This window comes from Nicotiana attenuata, unplaced genomic scaffold, assembly GCF_001879085.1.
Source record: "Nicotiana attenuata strain UT unplaced genomic scaffold, NIATTr2, whole genome shotgun sequence".
Lineage (NCBI taxonomy): Eukaryota > Viridiplantae > Streptophyta > Magnoliopsida > Solanales > Solanaceae > Nicotiana > Nicotiana attenuata.
The window spans coordinates 58,816-80,734 of NW_017673180.1; the positions used below are offsets into that span (position 1 = coordinate 58,816).

General features: G+C 37.5%; 1 protein-coding gene across 1 annotated transcript; it reads left to right on the forward strand.

Annotated features, from left to right (window-relative positions):
- The first annotated feature begins 8,839 nt into the window (after positions 1-8,839).
- LOC109215652 (probable inactive ATP-dependent zinc metalloprotease FTSHI 1, chloroplastic) lies at positions 8,840-16,304 on the forward strand. The gene is made up of 15 exons (XM_019379758.1): positions 8,840-9,704; positions 9,800-9,884; positions 11,447-11,881; positions 11,966-12,019; positions 12,101-12,166; positions 12,276-12,371; positions 12,454-12,582; positions 12,661-12,713; positions 13,045-13,240; positions 13,851-13,965; positions 14,048-14,322; positions 14,955-15,038; positions 15,130-15,242; positions 15,318-15,567; positions 15,777-16,304. Exons 1-15 carry the CDS (start codon positions 8,965-8,967, stop codon positions 15,951-15,953), a joined length of 2,868 nt encoding a protein of 955 aa, XP_019235303.1. The 5' UTR covers positions 8,840-8,964; the 3' UTR covers positions 15,954-16,304.
- Positions 16,305-21,919: the final 5,615 nt, after the last annotated feature.

The following is a 21,919-nucleotide window of genomic DNA, read 5'->3' on the forward strand; positions in this document are numbered from 1 at the left end:
CGAACTTTGTCAAGTTTTGAATAACACTTTACATGTATTTGAATTGCTTCTATAACTTTCTCGTAACTGTTTTCCTTATAACAGATTTCAAAAAATAAAAAGAAAATGAATACAAGGTTTTTACTTATAACCCGTTTCAGTATATTGCCTTTACCCTAACTATGATAAGGTTTTTCTTTGGCCTTGGCTCGAGACTTTGCTCTGCACTTGACTCATTCAATGAGTGAACTTCTCAGGCTTGATCTTTGATTATTTCGCAATCTTCTTTGCCTTCTTTATACACATGTCTATGTATATTATATAGTCCCCCAAGTGTTTGAGCGTTGAAGTATGAAGCTTCGAGCACTTGATTGTTCCTCTTATTTGGCCCTTTCCATGAAAAGGAAAAACACACGGGACTCGGAGGTGCGATTATAGATGAAGACTGCTTAACCCGTCTGAATTTCTATCAGAAAAAGTTGTAACCCTAGACCGGAAATTTTAATTTATTCCACGTGCCTTGCAGGCCATGACTCATCATTTAGTACGGGCTAGCCTTTTGCCTATCATCTAAAATCGTTAGCAAAATTTTAACAATTCAAAAAATAATTTTTTTTAAATATGGATACCTGACCGAGGGTATTCCTTAAAAATAGTATCTCTTCAGGTGAACAGCATTCCAATGGAAGGTAGTATCTTGCCATCCATCGTTTCCAGCTCGTATGCTCCTTTCCCTGCGATATCATGAATCCTATAGGGTCATTCCCAGGTTGGACTTAATTTTCCCGCATTGGCCGCCTTCCTAGATTGAAAAACATTTTTGAGCACGAAGTCCCCAATCTTGAAGAATCTTAGGCGTATTTTCCTATTGTAGTATCATTCTATAGCCTGCTTTTGTGCTGCCATTCTTATTAATGTTTTCCTTCAAGTAGATCAAGCTTTATGTGCATTTCTTCATTATTAGATTCTTCTGACGCTTGTGTAAACCTCGTGCTTGGCTCTCCTATCTCAACTGGGATTAAGGCTTCAGCTCAATAAACCAATGAAATAGTGTTTCGCCCGTACTTGTTTTTGCTGTTGTGCGGTATGCCCATAAAATACCAGGTAGCAATTCTGGACAATTACCTTTGGATTCCTCCAAACGCTTCTTTAAATTGTTGATAATGATTTTGTTTGTTGACTCAGCTTGTCCATTACCCACCGAATGATAAGGTGTGGATGTAATCCTTTTGATCTGCCAACTTTGAAAAAACTCTATGATTTGTGCGCCTATAAATTGAGGGCCATTATCACACACGATTTCCTTTGGCACACTGAATCGACATATGATATTTCGCCAAATGAAATCTCTAACTTCTTTTTCTCGCACCTGTTTGAATGCTCATGCTTCCACCCATTTAGTAAAATAGTCAGTGAGTACAAGCAAGAATTTTACCTGTCCTTTTGCTTGTGGTAGTGGACCCACGATATCCATACCCTATTTCATAAATGGACACGATGCAATGACCGGATGTAACAACTCCGCAGGTCTATGTATGTTATTACCATATCTTTGGCATTTATCACATTTAGCTACGAAACTTTCCGCTTCTTCTTCCATCTCCGGCATGATTCCCACAATGCCCCTCGTGTATTTCTCTCATTACGTATTCTGTTTGAGAAGGCCCGAGGCATCTTGCTAAGGGGCCACCGAACATTTTTCGATAAAGATTGCCTTGCTTTAAACAATACCGAGCAGCCTTTTTCCGAAGCGCGTGGGCTTTTTTCTTATCTTCAGGGACGGTTCCATACTGCAAAAAAGCAACAATCTCGTTCCTCCAATCCCAGGTTAAGTTATTGAAATTTACCTTATTTTTATCTGGATCGGGTACTGAATGAAACAAATGAATTACGGAAGCATTTTCATTGCTTGCCACGTCTGCCGCAGATGCGAGATTGGCTAGGGCGTCCGCCTCGACATTTTCATCTCTTGGTATTTGCATAACTTTCCAGGTTTGGAATTGCCTGATCAGATCCCGTACCTTCTCTAAATACTGTTGCATTTGTGCTTCCCTGGCTGTATAAGTCCCCAGCATTTGGTTGACTACAAGCTGTGAATCGCTTTTAATTACAATCTGATTAATGCCGAGCTCCCGTGCCAGTTCTAAACCTACAATCACAGCTTCATACTCTGCTTCATTGTTAGTTATAGAATGACATTTAATGGCTTGTCGAATATTCTCACCCGTAGGTGGTACCAAAATAATTCCTAAGCCTGCACCCTTTACATTAGACGAACCATCAGTAAATAAGGTCCAAATTCCCGGATTAGATCCGTTGAACACCTGTAATTCTTTTTCTGCTTCTAATTGCATTCCTTGGATAAAATCAGCCACAAAATCTGCTAACACTTGAGATTTTATCGCGGTTCTAGGCTGGTATGTGATGTCATATTCACTTAATTCTATAGCCCATTTGGCTAACCTACCTGACAACTCATGTTTGTGTAATATATTGCGTAATGGATAAGCAGTTACTAGAGCAATAGGGGTGACACTGAAAATAAGGCCTTAATTTTCTAGATGTCATGATTAGTGCAAGTGCAAGCTTTTCTAATTGAGGATACCGCGTCTCCGCATCTAATAAAGATTTGCTGAAATAATAAATCGGGAGATTGTTTACCTTGATCTTCACGAACTAACACAGCACATACCGTTACTTCGGAGACAACAAGGTAGATGAGAAATATTTCCCCAACTTTTGGTTTGGGCGAGCAATGGCGGATTTGATAAGTATGTCTTCAAATTTTTGAGTGCCTGTTAACATTCCTCAGTCCATTCGAACTGATCTTGCTTTTTAAGAGCTAAAAAGAATTCAAAGCACTTTTTTGATAATTTGGAAATAAATCTCCCCAAGGCTGCAATTCTTCCTATCAACCTCTGCACTTCTTTTTTACTTGTAAGCATGTTAGGGATTTCTTCAATGGCCTTAATCTGTGCGGGATTCACTTCAATACCACGGTTAGAAACAAGAAAACCCAAAAACTTACCTGATGCAACACCAAATGCACATTTCTCAGGATTTAATTTCATATTGAATTTTCGCAAGATCTGAAATGTATCAGACAAGTGTGATATATGATCCCTTGAGTGCTGAGTTTTAACGAGCATATCGTCTATATAGACCTCCAAGTTTTTCCCAAATGTTCTTGAAACATTTTGGTCACTAGTCTTTGATATGTTGCACCAATATTTTTAAGACCAAGGGGCATTACTTTATAACAGTAAGTCCCCCCGTCTGTTATAAATGAAGTTTTTTCTTCATCTATTGGATCCATTTTAATCTGGTTGTATCCTGAATACGCATCTAAAAAGCTTAACAATTCATGCCCTGCAGTAGCATCAATTAGTTGATCTATATATGGTAATGGAAAAGAATCTTTAGGACAAGCTTTGTTAAGGTCTGTGTAATCTACACAAACTCGCCATTTACCATTCTTCTTCGGTACCACAACAGTATTGGCTAACCAATTAGGATACTTTACCTCGCGGATAGACCCAATTTTTAGTAATTTTTGAACCACATCTTGAATCGCCTGATTTTTAAAAGTTCCTTGCTTTCTCTTCTTTTGTTTGACAGGCGGATATGATGGGTCTTCATTTAATTTGTGAGTCATTGCCTCTGGTGGTATTCCTGTCATATCAGAATGGGACCAAGCAAAACAATCCACGTTAGTTTTTAAAAATTCAATCAACTTACCTTTCATGTCCTGGCTTAGATTGGCCCCTACGTAGACTTTCCTTTCAGGCCATTGTGTAGATAACACTACAGCCTCCAGTTCTTCAATTGTTGTTTTGATATTTTTGTTTTCCTCTGGTTCTTAAATGGCATCAGGCCTTGAGTCCACATCTGTTCGCCCTTGTTCAGTTGAGGTTTGTGTTGTGGTCCTCAACTGGATTCTGTAACTGCTATTTTTCTTCGTTTCTCGTCCTTGAATCTGCAACAGAGTTGATGCTCCTGGATGTCTGCTGATCTCCACGAATTTGACATATTCCCCACGATGATGGAAATTTAATTACTTGATGTAAGGTCGACGGAACGACATCCATCTCATGGATCCATGGTCTTCCGAGAATCATATTATAAGCCATCTCCATATCTACCACCTGAAACTTTGTATCTTTGACAACTCCTTTTGCGAATGTAGTAAGTACTACCTCCCCTTTCGTCACAACGCTGGAATTGTCAAACCCAGACAAAGTGTGCGCCTTTGGTATTAATTTATCTTCAGCTTGCATCTCGCGTAGTACTCTTAGCAGAATAATGTTCACGGAACTACCTGGATCAATCAAAACACGTTTCACATTAGTATCATGTACAAGTAGAGATATTACCAGTGCATCGTTATGTGGAGATAATACGCCATCCGCATCTGCATCATCAAACATAATACTTTCTTCCTCTAAGACATGTCGCACCTGCTTCCCATGGGTAATTATGACTTTGGAAACTTTATTGGCTGCTGTGTACGTCACACCATTAATGTCTTCACCTCCGCTTATAACATTGACAGTCCTTTTGGGAGAAGGTGGTTTAGGGGGCTCCTGCCTATTCTTCATGTATGCTTGCTTACCTTTCTCACTGAATAATTCAGTGAGATACCCTTGCTTTAATAGATAATCAACTTCACATTGTAGCAACCTACAGTCTACCGTTTTATGCCCGTGATCATTATGAAATTCGCACCAGTGATCAGGATTGTGGTTGTTTGGATTCGATCTCATTTCTTTTGGCCACCGCACCTTATCACCCATGCTTCTTAAAACAGCTACAAGCTCGGAAGTTCTTACATTAAAATTATAACCGCCAAATCTTGCCTTCAAGTTTCTGTCATCATCCTGTGACTCTCGCGTGTTTCGATCATTCCCAAATCTTGATGACGAGCCCGACTCTCTATTCCTCGACCTATGATCGTACCTTGGATTGTCCTGTTTTGACCGTGAATCTTTTCCCACTGGGCCCATATATGGGTCGTACCTGTTTTTACCGGACCTTTTTTCGGTCTCTGCCCGTCTCGAACTTACCTTTTCTTCTTTTTGGGATCGTGAGATAATATCCTCTTCTATCATTAGTTCGTGCTATACCTGTTGTAAACGTCATTCCACGTTGTTGCTGGAAATTCACGAAGACTTTCCTTGAGTCGACTCGTGGCTTCTGAGCTTTTTTCATTCAAATTACTAGTGAAGGCTATAGCTGCCCAATTGTCAGGTACACGAGGTAACGTCATTCTTTCACGCTGGAACCTATCCACGAATTCTCTAAGCAACTCTGAGTCCCCTTGCTTGATTTTGAAAATATCTTCCATTCTTTTTTCGACTTTTTGAGCTCCCGAGTGTGCTTTGATGAATGAATTTACAAGCTCAGCAAAAGAATTTATGGAATTTTCAGGTAAAAGAGAATACCATGTTAATGCTCCCATAGTGAGTGTTTTACCGAATTTTTTGACAAATACTGATTCTATTTCTTATTTGGTCAAGTCGTTGCCTTTTACGCCTGTTGTGAATGCAGTCACGTGGTCCCGTGGATCAGTTGTTCCATCATATTTTGGGATATCGGCATTTTGAATTTCTTTGAAATTGGGAGAGGAGCAGCACTTGGCTTCCAAGGTTGTTGTGATATCTCTTTGATTACGGGTGGTACTCCAGGTATTTGCTCTATGCGGTCACTTTGCTCCTTGAGATATTTCTGCAATGTTAGTACTAAATTTTGTAAATCAGAATTGACTAAGTTACCTGGTTCTCCATCTCGTGGCTCAGTGGGGATTCCACCACTGCCTGAATTAGCAAGCCCAGAACGAGGGTTCTCCAAAGTGTTGTCATTTGGAGTGGGTGTTGGTGGTGCAACAGGTAATTGGCTAACAAAGGCCTCAAGAGCCTTATTAACCTGTTGAGCGATTAGCTTTTGCAATGCTTCAGTGACAGCTTCATCATTTTCAAATTGAGCGTTTCCATTTGCATGAGATTCATCAGGAGTGCCTTCTCGAGACCGCCGAGGGGAGTTTTGTTGAGAAGGGATCGGGGTGTGCTCATCCTGAGGATTCCCTTGGAGTTGATGATTCCCTTGGTTTCCTTGGGTGTTGTCATTAATGTTTGACATGATTGATGTAACAAAAAAGGTTAGGCTAAGAAAGAATATATTATTAGATTTTCGGTAACGGAACTAATTTATTTAACCAAAAAGTGAAATTTCAGTCAAAGCTTTAATTTAGAAGAACTCGGGTTACTGATAATCAAAAATGAATAAAGGAAAGTGATTTTGCTAACAATAAGATAAGCAGAAGAAAACAAAGTAAACCAGTATATTCAGATAATATTTTTTGTGTCCTTACAAATGATCCATTCTCTCCTTTTTATAATTATCTCAAAGATATACTTTTTGCCTTTGTCATAATAAGGTCATTATAGACAATTAAAGGCATTAAATGCTACATTACATAATCATTGTAATTTAATACAGATTTTCTAACGTTTTTAGTATTTAATGCTTATTAAATACTGTATCTGTACTCTCTTGTGCTGTCAGATTCATTCTCCTTGATTTTTGGATTTAAATAGGTACGAGCGTTGAGTCTTTTGAATAACTGCTCGTGCCTCTACTTGTGCCTCTGCTCGTATCTATTGCAACTCGTGCCTCCTTGCTAATCATCATTCTTTGACTAGCCTACGTGTCATGACACGTCATATTTCAATCACTTCAATATGTAAACTCAATTTTTCCCAATACAAGCATATATAGGAGAAAGCCAAAATTCATATCTTATCACATGAAAGCATAGAAATTGTAATGGAGAAATTTAAGCCTATACCTTTAATTAGTAAAAAGTTAACAATCAAAAAAAAAAAAAGTAAGGGGTCGTTTGGTTTGAAGACTAGTTATGCTGGGATTAGTTATTCGAGGATTATTTATGCTCGAATTATCCTGGTATTATTTTTTATTGACTGTTTGGTATATTGTATTAATCTCGAGATTGTCAATTTTACTACTTTATCCCGAGATTACTCTTCCACCCTCGAACATGTCAATTTTACTGCTTTATCCTGAGATTATTATTCCACCCTCGAACAGGTATAAGTTACCGGTATTATTTTTAATCCTAAAATAACTTATCCCAGATTAATAACTAATTAACAAATAAGGCGATATTAAATTTTTATCCCAGAATTTTTATTTTTATCCATCCTACCAAACGATCCCTAAAAGTTACCCACTCCTCCATGTAACATAGGGTTTAAAGTATTTAAACCCATAAACAACTAAGAGGGTGTTTGGCTAAGCTTATAAGCTGGTTAAACTGGCTTATAAGCACTTTTTGGCTTATCTACGCGTTTGGTAAAATTAATAGTGCTTATAAGTTAAGTGCTTATAAGCTAAAAATAAGCCAAACGCCATAAGTTGGTCTCCCCTAACTTATCAAATTTCAGCTTATAAGCACTTTAAGTTTGACCAAAATATTTACTATTTTATCCCTAAAATACTTCTTTTTAAAACAAAACTCTTCGTATACCCAGTTCTTCAGCTGCATATTATTAATTTTAGCACTTTTATCCAAACACGTAACTGCTTATTTTTTAAATCAGTTTCAGCACTTAAAAGTGCTTTTCCGCACTTAATACTTTTCAGCCACTCTAAATCAGTTAAGCCAAACGGTCTCCTAATGCAGATACGGGTCAGCAGAGCACCCGTTTGACAATTCGGATTCGGAATTTCGGATAGAAAAACTTCATCTTCTACTTCTCCCTTGTGTAGCTCTCCGTCCACTCTAAGAACAAATTTACAGAGCTAACTAAGCTCCAAATTTTTGTTCAGTAAAATGTTTATCAACAGCTAATGAGTCTCAATTCAGTANTAGCTGATTTAGACTTGAAATGGCGAAAGTCGAATTTTTGAAGATTTTGACTGGTAGCGGACTTTTTGATATTGGAGTCATTGTAATGGAGAAATTTAAGCCTATACCTTTAATTAGTAAAAAGTTAACAATCAAAAAAAAAAAAAGTAAGGGGTCGTTTGGTTTGAAGACTAGTTATGCTGGGATTAGTTATTCGAGGATTATTTATGCTCGAATTATCCTGGTATTATTTTTTATTGACTGTTTGGTATATTGTATTAATCTCGAGATTGTCAATTTTACTACTTTATCCCGAGATTACTCTTCCACCCTCGAACATGTCAATTTTACTGCTTTATCCTGAGATTATTATTCCACCCTCGAACAGGTATAAGTTACCGGTATTATTTTTAATCCTAAAATAACTTATCCCAGATTAATAACTAATTAACAAATAAGGCGATATTAAATTTTTATCCCAGAATTTTTATTTTTTATCCATCCTACCAAACGATCCCTAAAAGTTACCCACTCCTCCATGTAACATAGGGTTTAAAGTATTTAAACCCATAAACAACTAAGAGGGTGTTTGGCTAAGCTTATAAGCTGGTTAAACTGGCTTATAAGCACTTTTTGGCTTATCTACGCGTTTGGTAAAATTAATAGTGCTTATAAGTTAAGTGCTTATAAGCTAAAAATAAGCCAAACGCCATAAGTTGGTCTCCCCTAACTTATCAAATTTCAGCTTATAAGCACTTTAAGTTTGACCAAAATATTTACTATTTTATCCCTAAAATACTTCTTTTTAAAACAAAACTCTTCGTATACCCAGTTCTTCAGCTGCATATNACTGCTTATTTTTTTAAATCAGTTTCAGCACTTAAAAGTGCTTTTCCGCACTTAATACTTTTCAGCCACTCTAAATCAGTTAAGCCAAACGGTCTCCTAATGCAGATACGGGTCAGCAGAGCACCCGTTTGACAATTCGGATTCGGAATTTCGGATAGAAAAACTTCATCTTCTACTTCTCCCTTGTGTAGCTCTCCGTCCACTCTAAGAACAAATTTACAGAGCTAACTAAGCTCCAAATTTTTGTTCAGTAAAATGTTTATCAACAGCTAATGAGTCTCAATTCAGTAAACATGTCTTTTTCAACAGCTAACAATTGTATATCACCAAGTTTCACTCATCCAAACCCCAACATTCAGCTACAGAGTTCATTCATAATCAAATTCCCACATCAAAAAAGTTTCAAAAATTCCACTTTTCATAGGAATTTCAGAAGAAGATCACATTTTTATCATTGCCCATGTGCAATTCTTGGAAAATGGAAGTCAAATTCAAAGCCCTCTGAAGAAAAAGGAAGCAATAATGAGGATTTTGTGACTAGGGTTTTAAAGGAAAACCCTAGCCAAGTGGAACCCAAATACAAAATTGGGAATAAACTTTATACCCTCAAGGAAAAAGAGGATTTGGGTAAGAAGGGTTTAAATGGTGGCATTTTGGAGATACTAAAAAGGTTGAATTTTAAAGGATTAGTGAAGAATGGAAGTGATGAGGGTAGTTTAGTAAATTCAGAGAATGTGTATTTGAAGGATATTTTGAGGGAGTATAAGGGGAAGTTATATGTACCTGAGCAAATTTTTGGTGCTAATTTATCTGAAGAAGAGGAGTTCGAAAAAAATGTTGAGGATTTGCCTAAGATGAAGTTGGAGGATTTTCAAAAGTACATGAAATTTGATAAGATAAAGCTGTTGACATTTAAAGAAGATACTGGAGCTTCTTTGGGATTTGGATTTAGAGATTTTGTTGTTGAGTTGAAGGATATACCAGGAGAAAAGAGCTTGCAGAGAACTAAATGGTTAGTGTAATAAACTGGTTAATTTCTTTTACTTTGTATCGTAGATTTGTATTTTTGTGTGTTGATCATTCTCTAGTGTTACTGATGTCAATCAGGGCAATGAAGCTGGATCAAAATCAAGCACAGCGTTTACTAGAGGAGTACACGGGGCCAAGATATGAAGTCGAGAAGCAAATGATGGTAATTCACTTCTTTCGGTGTTTTTTAAGAATGCATAGCGACTGTAGCTTCAAGCTTCATTGTCTGGTGGAAAGAGAATTTGAAAGAACTTAAACATACAGCTTAGGCAGACAGTGTATTTGTTATTTGATTGACATGCCTCTTTGCAACAACGTAGAGGTTTCTGTCATCAACCAAATGCATGATTGCAAACTTCTAGATGAAAACTTAATTACTGTTTCGTATGATGTCTTGATTCATTGTAGTTACCATCTCTTGGCAGGAAATTCCTGTGAAAGTTTTATGGAATTTGCCTTTACTTTCTTCGATTAAATGTTTACCAAATCCAGATTATCTGCTTTGTGCAAGCGACTTATGGGTCTGTACTCAAGCTTATATGCCTTGTTGTACCAGTTACTTATAATAAAAAGAAAATAAAAGAGAAAGCCTTGTTGTGCAGAGTTCTAAGAATCGCGGTAAGCAATATTTGAATTCGACAAAAAGACATGTAAGCAGACAAGTATAAGTGGCGATGAGAAAATAACAACACAATCGTAGTATACGTGTATTTAAAACTCAAATATAGATGTAGCAATAGACGAGGGTCTATCGGAAATAACCTCTCTCTACCTTCACAAGATAGGGTAAGATTTGCATACACATTACCCTCCCTAGACCCCACTTATGGGATTACTTTGGGTATGTTATTGTTGTTATAGACAAAAGCATATTGGCTGCTAATATTTGTTACTGCACGTTGTGGTTAATAGTGATAGTTTTGAAGATTATATTTATCTTTAACTCTTACCCGTTGTGGGTAGAATAAATTCATTACATATTTAAGTAACTCTTTGGACCCATATGGCAGAGACCGCATACTGCACTTGAAAGCTTTTAGGATTAGGGGAAGATGCCAAAATTCAATAGAAATCACGACTTTTAGTTTGAAAAAAGTGAGCAACAAATGAGTGTAACTTAGACTGTTGATTCATTAATGTGTAGTCCATTTGGATGAGCTTCTTTTCTTTTTCTTTTGCTGTAGGATATAGTTGGGGTGAGATTATTTTTTTGAAAATGATAGCAGCATCTAAACACCAAGTGACGGCCTATATACAAAATTGTCTTTGAATTTAATTATATGATGCTTGGAAAGACCTTGTAAAAAATACAAATATATGATGCTTGGAAAGAGGAACACAATTGCAGTATATCAAATCCCCCCCCCCCCCCCCAATTTCTTTAAGATCATATTTCCAAAAGCGTCAGGCAAATCAACATCTTTTTATGTCGGTGACTGTCTATATCGCATGGGAAAATAGTAACTAAAATATCTGAAAAAATACTCAAACCCCTTAGGGTAAGGGTGTTTCATCTCTCCCTATTTTCTTAAGATTGACCTTGTAGCAGCTTGAAGGAATAGGTGCTTTTAATCCAATCTATTGACAACACCGTAGAACCTAAGTTTGGTAGGATAAAGATGTGTCTTACCCGAGAACAGGGTGGAAACTCTTTGACTTTTCAAGAACGTTGGAAAAACCTTTCTTTATTTCTCCTTTGCCTCTTACAGAGTTATCCTATTGCAGTCTTGGGTGGGAAAATTACCGGAGTATCCTAATCCAGCTGCATCGAAGATATCAAGCAGAGTAATGGTAGAACTTGGAATGCTGACTGCTGTAATGATTGCTGCTGCGGTGATTGTGGGTACATTCCTGGCTTCGGCTGTGTTTGCTGTGACAAGCTTTGTCTTTGCTGTGGCCGTGTATGTCATGTGGCCTGTCGCCAAACCATTTCTTAAGCTGTTCTTTGGTCTCATCTTTGGTATCTTAGAAAGAGTTTGGGATAAGGTTGTTGATGCTTTTACTGATGGAGGAATTTTCTCAAAGTTGTATGAAGTATACACTTTTGGCGGTGTCTCTGCCAGTATTGAGATGTTGAAACCAATCATGCTTGTTTTTTTGACTATGGTTCTTCTTGTACGGTTCACTCTTTCACGAAGACCTAAGAACTTCAGAAAGTGGGTGAGTAATACTCCCTATCCTAGAATTAGCAGTTCATTAATACTTGCTTCTTGCAAATTTAAAGATGTTATGTGCTTCATTCAGGATATATGGCAAGGCATAGAATTCTCTCAGTCTAAGCCACAAGCACGCGTTGATGTGAGTTTCCAATTTCTTACTCTCTCTGATCACGGACAATTACGACTTCTCTTTGTAGATTATGACCAATATTCTGTTCAGGGTTCAACTGGAGTCACATTTGGTGATGTAGCTGGGATTGAGGAAGCAGTTGAAGAACTTCAAGAGGTAACATCGTTTTACACCACGATAATGCTTTCTTGTTCTATTATTCTATTCCGTTCAGCCAGTCTTTAGGTTAAAATGCTTCTAATTCCTGCCAATTTGTGCTGGCTAGTTGGTAAGATACTTGAAGAATCCTGAACTATTTGATAAAATGGGGATCAAGCCGCCACATGGAGTACTTCTGGAGGGACCTCCTGGATGCGGCAAGGTTCGTTGTTCCATTTCAAAACTTAGACGGACATTCAGAAAAAAAGAGTCTTCACTAAAATCCTCTATGATGCTTTTCTCAGACCCTGGTTGCCAAGGCAATAGCAGGTGAAGCTGGTGTTCCATTTTATCAAATGGCTGGTTCTGAATTTGTGGAAGTTCTAGTTGGTGTTGGTTCTGCTCGTATTAGAGATTTGTTCAAGAGAGCCAAGGTGAGCATAATACATAGTCAATGAACCATGTGATTTTCCCTTTTTATGTTTTGAAGAAAGCCCTGATTCTTGCCACAGGTGAATAGACCATCAGTTATCTTCATCGACGAAATCGATGCACTCGCAACAAGGTATAGGTTGTTTGTCTAAATGAATAATGGTGCATGTGTGTAACTTCTACTGATTTTGCTTATTATAAACCATGGTTTGCTCATCCCATGGATATTCTGGAGTTGAGCATCTGGGTGTTTCTCCTATCGTAGCCCCTTTTTAGCTAGTGGCAGAACTATTAAAATTGGATTTTTGAACCTGAATATATTAATTTCATTTTGTGGACGATGCTAATCAGTTCTGTGGCTGTCTAGATATTATTTTTTCGAAGAAATAGTCATTGTTGTACTTAAAAGACCTGTAGACATGTGCAGTGGTTATAGTTTCTGAAAATATTATTCTAATAAACAGGCGTCAAGGAATATTTAGTGAATCAACTGACCACCTCTATAATGCGGCAACTCAAGAAAGGGAAACTACTCTGAACCAGTTATTGATTGAGCTTGATGGATTTGATACTGGTAAAGGCGTTATATTCTTGGGAGCCACAAATCGAAGGGATTTATTAGATCCTGCCCTTCTTCGTCCTGGTAGATTTGATCGCAAGGTTTGTATCTCCTATTGAATTAGATTCTTTATTGTCTCAGCTCCTCATGGTTTGAATCGCTCTATTTGTGGTTCTCTGTGTATGCACTTATGTTGGTTGTGAGGAGGCAGACAACTTTTTCCATATTTATAGAAGGCTTCTATTCATAATTTCTCGACTTCTTATATAGATGTTTCCATATGCTGGATAAAAAGGAGTATGATAAAAACTAATCAAACCAAAAAAAAAAAAAATTGAAGTGCTATGATTCCTTATCAAACTGGAACACGGTATGTGATGCCTAGCAGTACCTTACAAAGTCCTTGGAGGGCCCCCCCATGTTTGGGCTTTTGAATCCTAATAGTAATTGTTTAAGGGCAAAATATTGTTTGACTTGCAAAGTAGGAATCATTCTTCGTTTCAGGCAACTTGTCAAATGCTGTTATTATGTTGAGACATCAATTGTTCTCGGTAGATTCTATTTGGAATAAGCACCCTGAACAAAATATTAGCATCACAAGTTACAACAGCTTATAAGCGATTATGAGTCAGTTAAGAAGTGTTCATTTTCTTTACACTTGCTATTTGGTCTTTATTCCTCACTTATATATGTTACATTTCTCTCTTTCAGATAAGAATTCGGCCTCCCAATGCAAAAGGAAGATTGGACATTTTGAAAGTACATGCACGCAAAGTTAAATTATCAGATACTGTTGATTTGACTACTTATGCCCAAAATTTACCTGGTATTCAGCTTTTATTCCTTTTAGTTCATAAGATATCATCTTCAAGCCATAGTCTTTCTTAAATGGTGGTCTTGCATTTCAGGATGGTCAGGTGCAAAGCTAGCTCAGCTTCTCCAGGAGGCTGCTCTGGTAGCAGTCAGGAGAGGGCATAATTCAATTCTTCATTCAGATATGGATGATGCAGTTGACCGACTTACGGTAGGACCTAAGCGGGTTGGGGTTGAGTTAGGTCATCAGGGACAGTGTCGTCGAGCTGTTACTGAAGTGGGGACTGCATTGACTTCTCACCTTTTAAGGCATTATGAGAATGCAAACGTTGAGCGTTGTGACCGAATATCTATCAATCCACGTGGCCAGGTTTGGTTTATTCTCTGGTTGCTCCGTCTTTGAACATCATCTTTTTTTCACCTTGCTTTTTCTTGTCTTATTATTCTTTTTCCCTTTCTTGTTCCTGACACTGTAACCAAAATGATATTTCATGTATATCTTGCCTGCATTTTATATTAGCTCATTGAGTTCTATATTCCTAGCCTACGGCGTTGTTAGAATCCTGTATCGATTGAAGTGCATGGACTGTAATCAATCCTCACCACTTGAGCTAGTTTTTTGGGGTAGACCTAGGTCCAAGGTTATCGGCTTAACATGGTATAGAGCCAGTCCTTCCTCTAATTTTGGCCTTACCAGTGTTGGGCTACCCATATTTTATATCACACTCTAAATGTCCAGTACTGGGCGTGTTGGAGGGTGTTAGATCATACATCGGTTAAGTGTGGTTTGTAGTTCAGTCTCTTTATATGGTCTAAGTCTCCTTCTATGGTCTTGGATGATGCTCACTGCTTGGGTTAGCTTTTGTGATTGAATAAGACCCAAGGTCCATTTGTTAACAAATTTGAAATGAGTGTCTCATGTACGTTTTTACTAGAGAATTCATCTAAAAAATGTTCATTCTTTCCTCTGATAACTGAAAATTTAGAAGTGATGCAATGCAGACCCTGTCCCAAGTTGTGTTCAACCGTCTTGATGATGAGTCGTACATGTTTGAGCGGCTACCACAGTTGCTTCACCGCCTTCAGGTACTAATTTTGAAGTTATTATGCTGATTCGTGCTTGCTCTTTATTCCAATATGCAAAACTGATGGTTGCCTTATGCTCTTCTTTGGAAAGGTATTTCTTGGAGGCAGAGCTGCTGAAGAAGTCATTTACGGACGTGATACTTCAAGAGCATCTGTAAACTACCTTGCTGATGCGTCTTGGCTTGCTCGTAAGATAATCACAATGTACGTTTTTCATTAGATGCAATTATATTTGTATTACAGTATTTGCTAGAGCTGTGACTTTCGTCCTTTTAACAGATGGAATATGGAAAATCCAATGACCATACACGGAGAACCTCCCCCCTGGAGAAAGAAAGTTAGGTTTGTGGGCCCACGACTCGACTTTGAAGGATCGTTATATGATGATTATGACTTAATTGAGCCTCCTACCAACTTTGATTTGGATGATGATGTTGCTAAGAAGACAGAAGAGCTCATACGTGATATGTATGGGAAGACCGTTGCTCTGCTTAGGCAGCACGATGCTGCTTTGCTCAAAACAGTGAAGGTACTTCTTGACATGTCGAACCAGTATCTCTGTGGGTCCATCATTGGAGTCTGCAGACCTTTAAATAAAATTTCCAAGTCAAAAGAAATTAAATGAGAACTTTATGTTTGAAAATGCTTCTTATAGAAAAAGGCGCCACCAACTGTCTATTATAGTATAGTTAAACCAGGTGCAGAGATAATTGATTCATGTGCATGTTTATCCTGTAGGTTCTTCTAAATCACAAAGAGATCAGTGGAGATGAAATCGACTTAATCCTGAGCCACTATCCGCAAAATACACCCACAAGTCTACTGCTGGAGGAAAGAGATCCGGGAAGTCTTCCATTTCTGAACGAAAAGCAAGAACAACATAATAACGTCGAGTACAGTCTGTTGAATTCATGAAAAAAAAAACGGATTCGCTTGATCCAGTGCAAGGAAGAGCTTTCTACACTAGTTGAAGCTAGTTTTTGCTTCATTTTTGAGCTAAGAATTTTCGGAAGAAATATCAGAGCTAAGAATTTTCAGAAGAAAAGCAAATAGTGAGAAATGCTTAGAAATGCAGTTTTGTTTGCTGTATGTATCCCCATAGCAATAGGAAGTTAATCAAAATTGTTGATTTGGTTTATAGCTTTTTTCTTCTGTGATTCTTGTATTCATTGCTTGTTCCTACAGCTGAAGAGACAGAATAAATACATAAAAAGTAGGATTGTAACATGAATTTTTGGTAAATTATGAAGTAGGCGTTTGAACATATATTTCACCTATGGTTCCTTGAAGATTTTTTTATGTTTTAAACCTCAATACCACACAAGAGGGGGGTGATTTGTGTGGTACCCAATTTTCGCTTAACTGAACTATAGAGGGACCTGGTTCTTCTATGTGTTCCAACTCTACTATTTGCGGAATAATAAGTAAAGAAAATAAAGAACACAGAGATTTTTACGTGGAAAATACCTGGCTCAAAAGGTGAAAAAATCACGACCTACTACTCAGTAGGATTTTTCCAAACTTACACTAAAATCACTGAGCCAAAACAGCATTTACAAAACTCTTTGTAAACTTAAGGATTAACTTCAATCTCGTTGTGGCACACAACCTCAACTGTTGCGACAACTTCAAGTTACCTCTAACTTGAACACTCTAGGTACCTAATACAATTGCTTTTATGAAAGCTGAAACGTACAATGTAAAATCACCTACTACAATTGAACTAGAATAAGAGATAGACACTTGGAACTGGTTCTTCAATCTGGTTCAAGTAACTTCAGGATTGCACACTCGAATCACACATTAATTGCTTGCAAAATCACCTTGCTCTTTTGCTCTCAATTTAAGTTTAACTTCTGCTTATGTGCATTACCTGTAAAAGAGAACAACACTGATATTTAATGGGTTAGTAATTAGAGATTGACTGGGATTCAAATGCTACTCTTCTATCGTAGACGAGTTCAAGTTGATCTCAAACTCTAACACTATCCTCTTCATAAACTGTGTTCTCTTCATGTAGGGAGTCTTTCTCTCCTTATCCAATATGCAACATTTTCGATCAGATCAGGAGATATTGCTTCTTGATAAGTTAGATATATCTCCTTCACGTGCATCTCACATGTACAAGTTGATCATGACTATGCTTCACAAGATGGACCTGGTCTATGTCTGAGTTCTTTTATCAGTCTTCAAAACTTCACCTATTCTTGGGCAAACAAATTCCTCCATTTTGATGATGACAAACTCTGTGCTTTTTACTTACTTGGATCCTGTAAGAACTACCATCAATACAAAGTTCAAAAAATTCACTTATCATCAAGGACCAGGTTAATTAGGTTATAAATATCACTTATTCAGAATGTGTAAAGCACAATATCTCTTCCCCCTTTTGGCATCATCGAAAAGTTGCAGACAAAGTGTGAGTCCCAGATTTTAATAAGTACTCATGTCCACTGGGGCAACTGCAAGTGCAATCATGGTTTAATCATCAGTAATCAAGCAAGCATATTTAAACTATCAAGGAAAGATTAATATTGAACAAGAGCAAAAATAGATATCATTGATAGAAGATATGTTGCTACCACAATCCACAACCAGAAAGCAAAAACATTTAAAATATGAGAAAAAAGAAAGAAAAATCCCTAATCTGGGTCTTTGAAGGTACTAGACAGGTTCAGGAGATAAAGGCTAGAATTCCTAAGGCTTGGGGGAGCTAGAGGGTTGGTTTTGGACTTGGAGAAGATTTAGCATATTATGAAGAATTCCATCATTCTTCTCCCATTTCCTTGGTGAGCTCAGTTCTGAGAGCATCCCTTTCAGATTCCACCTCTGCCACACGAGCCTTGAGCCTAGCTATCTCAGCATCCTTGGCTTCACTTTCTTGAGCAAGAGCCCTGACTTTACTGTTGCTAGGAGTCTTCTTGGATGAACCAGGTTCATTTGGGATGGCATTGACTAAATAGTCACAAGCAAGCAGAGTATTAATGCCAAAGTAGTCCTTGCTTGAGGCCATTTCCAATTTATTCAGAAGCACATTGCACCTATCCAAAACCATAGTCAGAATAAAGCCATAGGGGGTAGCATGAGCCTTGGAGCCATTGATGACCATGTCCAGTAGCTTGATGATGAATGCAGGCCAATTAATTTGCCTTCCACTTTCCAGGCACTCCATCAGAACTAAGTCCATATAATTTGCAATATGCCTTCTCTCCTGCCTGGTCAATAGGCACTTGTTGACAAACTCAAAAATGACTTTGTGTTGTGGCCTCATTTCACTCTTCTGAACTGCCCTAGCCTCATTCACATCTGCAGCATCACAGAACCTACTGGTAATTTCAAGGGCAGTAGGAAGGGAGTCCAGACATGGCCACCTTTGCCTTGTATAATCATCAAAACCTTCAAAGGGTATGTCAAGGATCTCTCCTAGCTTCTTTGCATCAAAGGTCACATGAACTCCTTTCACCACGCTGCTAACTCTGCCATCCTTAACCTCTGCATTTGCCATGTGTTGATACCCAATTTTTTCCTGCATGTTTTAATATACAAAATACTTTCAAAATAGCATGTATATGCAAATATAAGTATGTCCCAATATTTAATTATTTTTTCTTAATTTTTAAAGATTTTTTTTAATTAATTTATTGCCCTATTTTATCAAGGAAAACCCAATAACTTTTTCCAAAATTAATATTTTGGTAATTAATTTATTGGATTCTCATATTTATACTAAAATATAGCCAACATATTTTTTGCATATTTTTACAAATTTATTTAGTATTTTTAAAGCTAAATTTTATATAATTGCAATATTAGCCTCTTTTAAGATTTAATGGTGTTTATATTTATAAAATTAACTCCAATATTTTTAGTTTAATATTTATGTATTATTAATCATTTTAGTACTTTTAATTTATTTTCAGAAATTATTTTACTATTTTTTATAAAACAAATAAGGAAAAAGTGGCTATTTAAAACATAGCCCAATTGTGTTTCAATTGTGGCCTGATTTGAACCCCAATTTTTAAACCCAATTACCCAGCCCAAATCCTAATCTACCCGATCCATGACCCAATTAAATAACCCGCCCGGATTCCCCTTTTAATCCCAGCCGTTGATCGCATAGATCAACGGCTCACATCAGCCCTTTCCTTTTTTAATTCCCAACTACCCCAAACCCTAATCATTTTCTCACCTGTAGCCGCCTTTGAATTCCCCCCTTCTCCCAATCTCCTCTCAAACCCTAGCCGTCGCCTTCAACCACCGCTTGAAAATCTCACCAATCCATGGCTTCCAAAGCCATTGAAGGCTTGTATCCACCTCCCTTAGCTTCTATGTTTTCGAGTACCATGGTTTCAAGGCCAGACCTTGAAGAAGTTTGGTCCAGACCTTGGATGATTTCAGTGCTATGGCTGTCTCCGGTCATCTTTGATCTTTGCTCCGGCCAGCCATGGCTATTCAAGCCTGACTCTTTGCTTCTCCTTCTTAGATCAATGACTTTCCAAGCTTTTCTCACCATCTGGGTTCTTCTGAAACCCTAACCTTCAAGGTTCTTCCGATTCTTTTAGATCCGTTTTAGATTTGTGTTTACTCTAAACTTCTAAACGTTTTCTCAAAGTTTCTTTCAAAACTTTACCTTTAGAACCTTTATCTTTTCCGATTTAGGGTTTTGTTAAGTTATTTCGAAGCTTTCTCTGATTTTTAGCATGTTCTACTTGTTTCTTTATGTTGTTCTTCTATTGGAGTGTGCATGTTAAAAGTCTTAGTTCCTTTTTGAGATTTCTGAATTTATTTTGTTAGTATTTTTGCCTGATTTACTTGTTTTTCATCTCTATACTCGATTGATGATGAAAACCCTAGATTTTGGGTTTCATTTGAGTTCCGAGATTATTTTCTATGTGATTTAATTGTTCGTCATACTCTGAATTCGATGGGTTTCAATACCCTAATTCCTTTTGACCTATTCGAGTTTCTGAAGTTGCTTCATCTGTTGCTCGACTGAATTTCTAAATCTTTTGTTTCTTTATGTGATTCTGACTTCCTGCTAAACTCTTCTATAAGGTCTTTTCACTTGACCCCTTTGCATGATATTTGATACTCTCTCTATTACTAAGTTACTGAAATTGACCTATGTGACTACCATGTTTCGATAGTCCATTACTTACTGATTTTGTGATTGCATGACACTTCTCTTTGTCATAGATTCAGCCTTGCATGCCTAGTGTTTATGCACTCTTTTATATGCTAAATTTCCCTCTAAAACGACCTTTAATTGTGGACTAATTTGAAACCTCCTTGTGTAATTTTGATTGATTCTTTCCTTGTTTTACTGATTTCCCTGTTTCTTGGACCAATTTGAACACTTTCCTTTGAACTTTCGATCCCTACCTTTTCTACTCAATTTGATTAATTCCCTTACCTTGATTACATTAGTATTTGATTTTTACAAACCTTTCCTTGATTAGAATCTGATGAACCTAGTCTCTATTACCTATTGGGTACTTATACTGTGCTGAAGATACTTCCTTATTGGTCATATTCAGCCTTATGTGATTGCTTTCCTTATTTAGTATTTACATGTTACCGTTTAATTTTAACTCCTTAATCGAAGGGAGTACTTATACTGATTTGATTCTTAATTGGTACATAGTTCCATAATTATTTTCTTGCCTTCTTTTCTACCTGTTTTCAAACTATAAATACCCTGGCTTATTCATTAAAAAAAAACACACACGAACACTCTTAGTTTCTGAACTTACACTCATACTCAAAATTCTCTCTTGCTACTTGTACTGTGGCCTGTTTTCAAGTCCTGCTACCTGCTTTTACTGTATTTTGCTTCTTTGAACTGGTATGTTCTGATTAAGATTCCAGCATCACAACAATGTGTTTACTTAATACTTTTACCTTCTTGTCTGTCTATTGCTGGTGTTCAGTTCAGTACTTATTTTAGCATGCTATAATTTCCCTGTTCTGAATTTATTATGAATCCTAAACCCCCACCCCCAATGTGTTCGATGCTATGGTTTGTTTGAGGCATGACAGTACTGAATATTACTGCCCATGACTCAGGCTTGATCCCCTGGGATCCTAACCTCTATGTTTCTCTGGTACTGTGTGTTCTGGTAGGCTTATAGGCATGCCAGCATCTTCTATTGATGTGCATGCCCAAAAGCTTACCCTTGCCTAAGCATAGGCTCTTTACAACTTCCCAACCCCCCTGAAACCCTTTTGTATGAAATTATCAACTTGTTTGTGGTTGTTTCCCTCTCCTTTATTCCCTCAGAACTCTGTTTCTTCACTTGCACTCTCCCTTAGACTTAAGTTCTGCCCCCCTCTTGTGAGCCTTGCCTTGGGACCCATTGAGCTCCCTCTGAACATGGACACTTGAGGGCTGGCCCTTCCACACTGCACTTGTCCCTATTCTGGTGATACAATTTGGGTGTGAGCACTGCCCGGAGTCCCACTGAGGCTCTTAGGGATCTCTGACACACTCAAATTGGAGAAAAACTTTGGATCAATGGTCTTTGAGTTGGTCTATCTCATAACTCAGAGAGGAAGTCAAGAATCATGCTTCCTCTGGTTGTACTTTTCTTTATACTTTTCTGATGTAATTCATTATTCTGGTTTGTAATAAGTTGTAATAAACATTTGAGGTTGGCTAGTGAAAAAATGGCGGGTAACTATGCATGCAAAGGGTAGAAATCATGCCTATAGGACTGTTCTAAATCTGCATATTCAACTACATATAAAAATCATGCCTATATAACTGTTCTAATTCTGCATATTCAAACTTCACCTAGAGACCATGCCTATAGGAATGTTTAGTTCTGCATAAGGTTCAAAACAAGTTCTGCATCTAGATACCATGTCTATAAGGTTCA

Coding starts and splice junctions, on each gene's coding strand:
- LOC109215652 (XM_019379758.1), top strand. CDS start 8,965: ATGAGTCTCAATTCAGTAAACATGTCTTTTTCAACAGCTAACAATTGT. Junction 15,039..15,129: donor AGTTGCTTCACCGCCTTCAG/GTACTAATTTTG, acceptor TTCTTTGGAAAG/GTATTTCTTGGAGGCAGAGC. Junction 15,568..15,776: donor CTTTGCTCAAAACAGTGAAG/GTACTTCTTGAC, acceptor TTTATCCTGTAG/GTTCTTCTAAATCACAAAGA.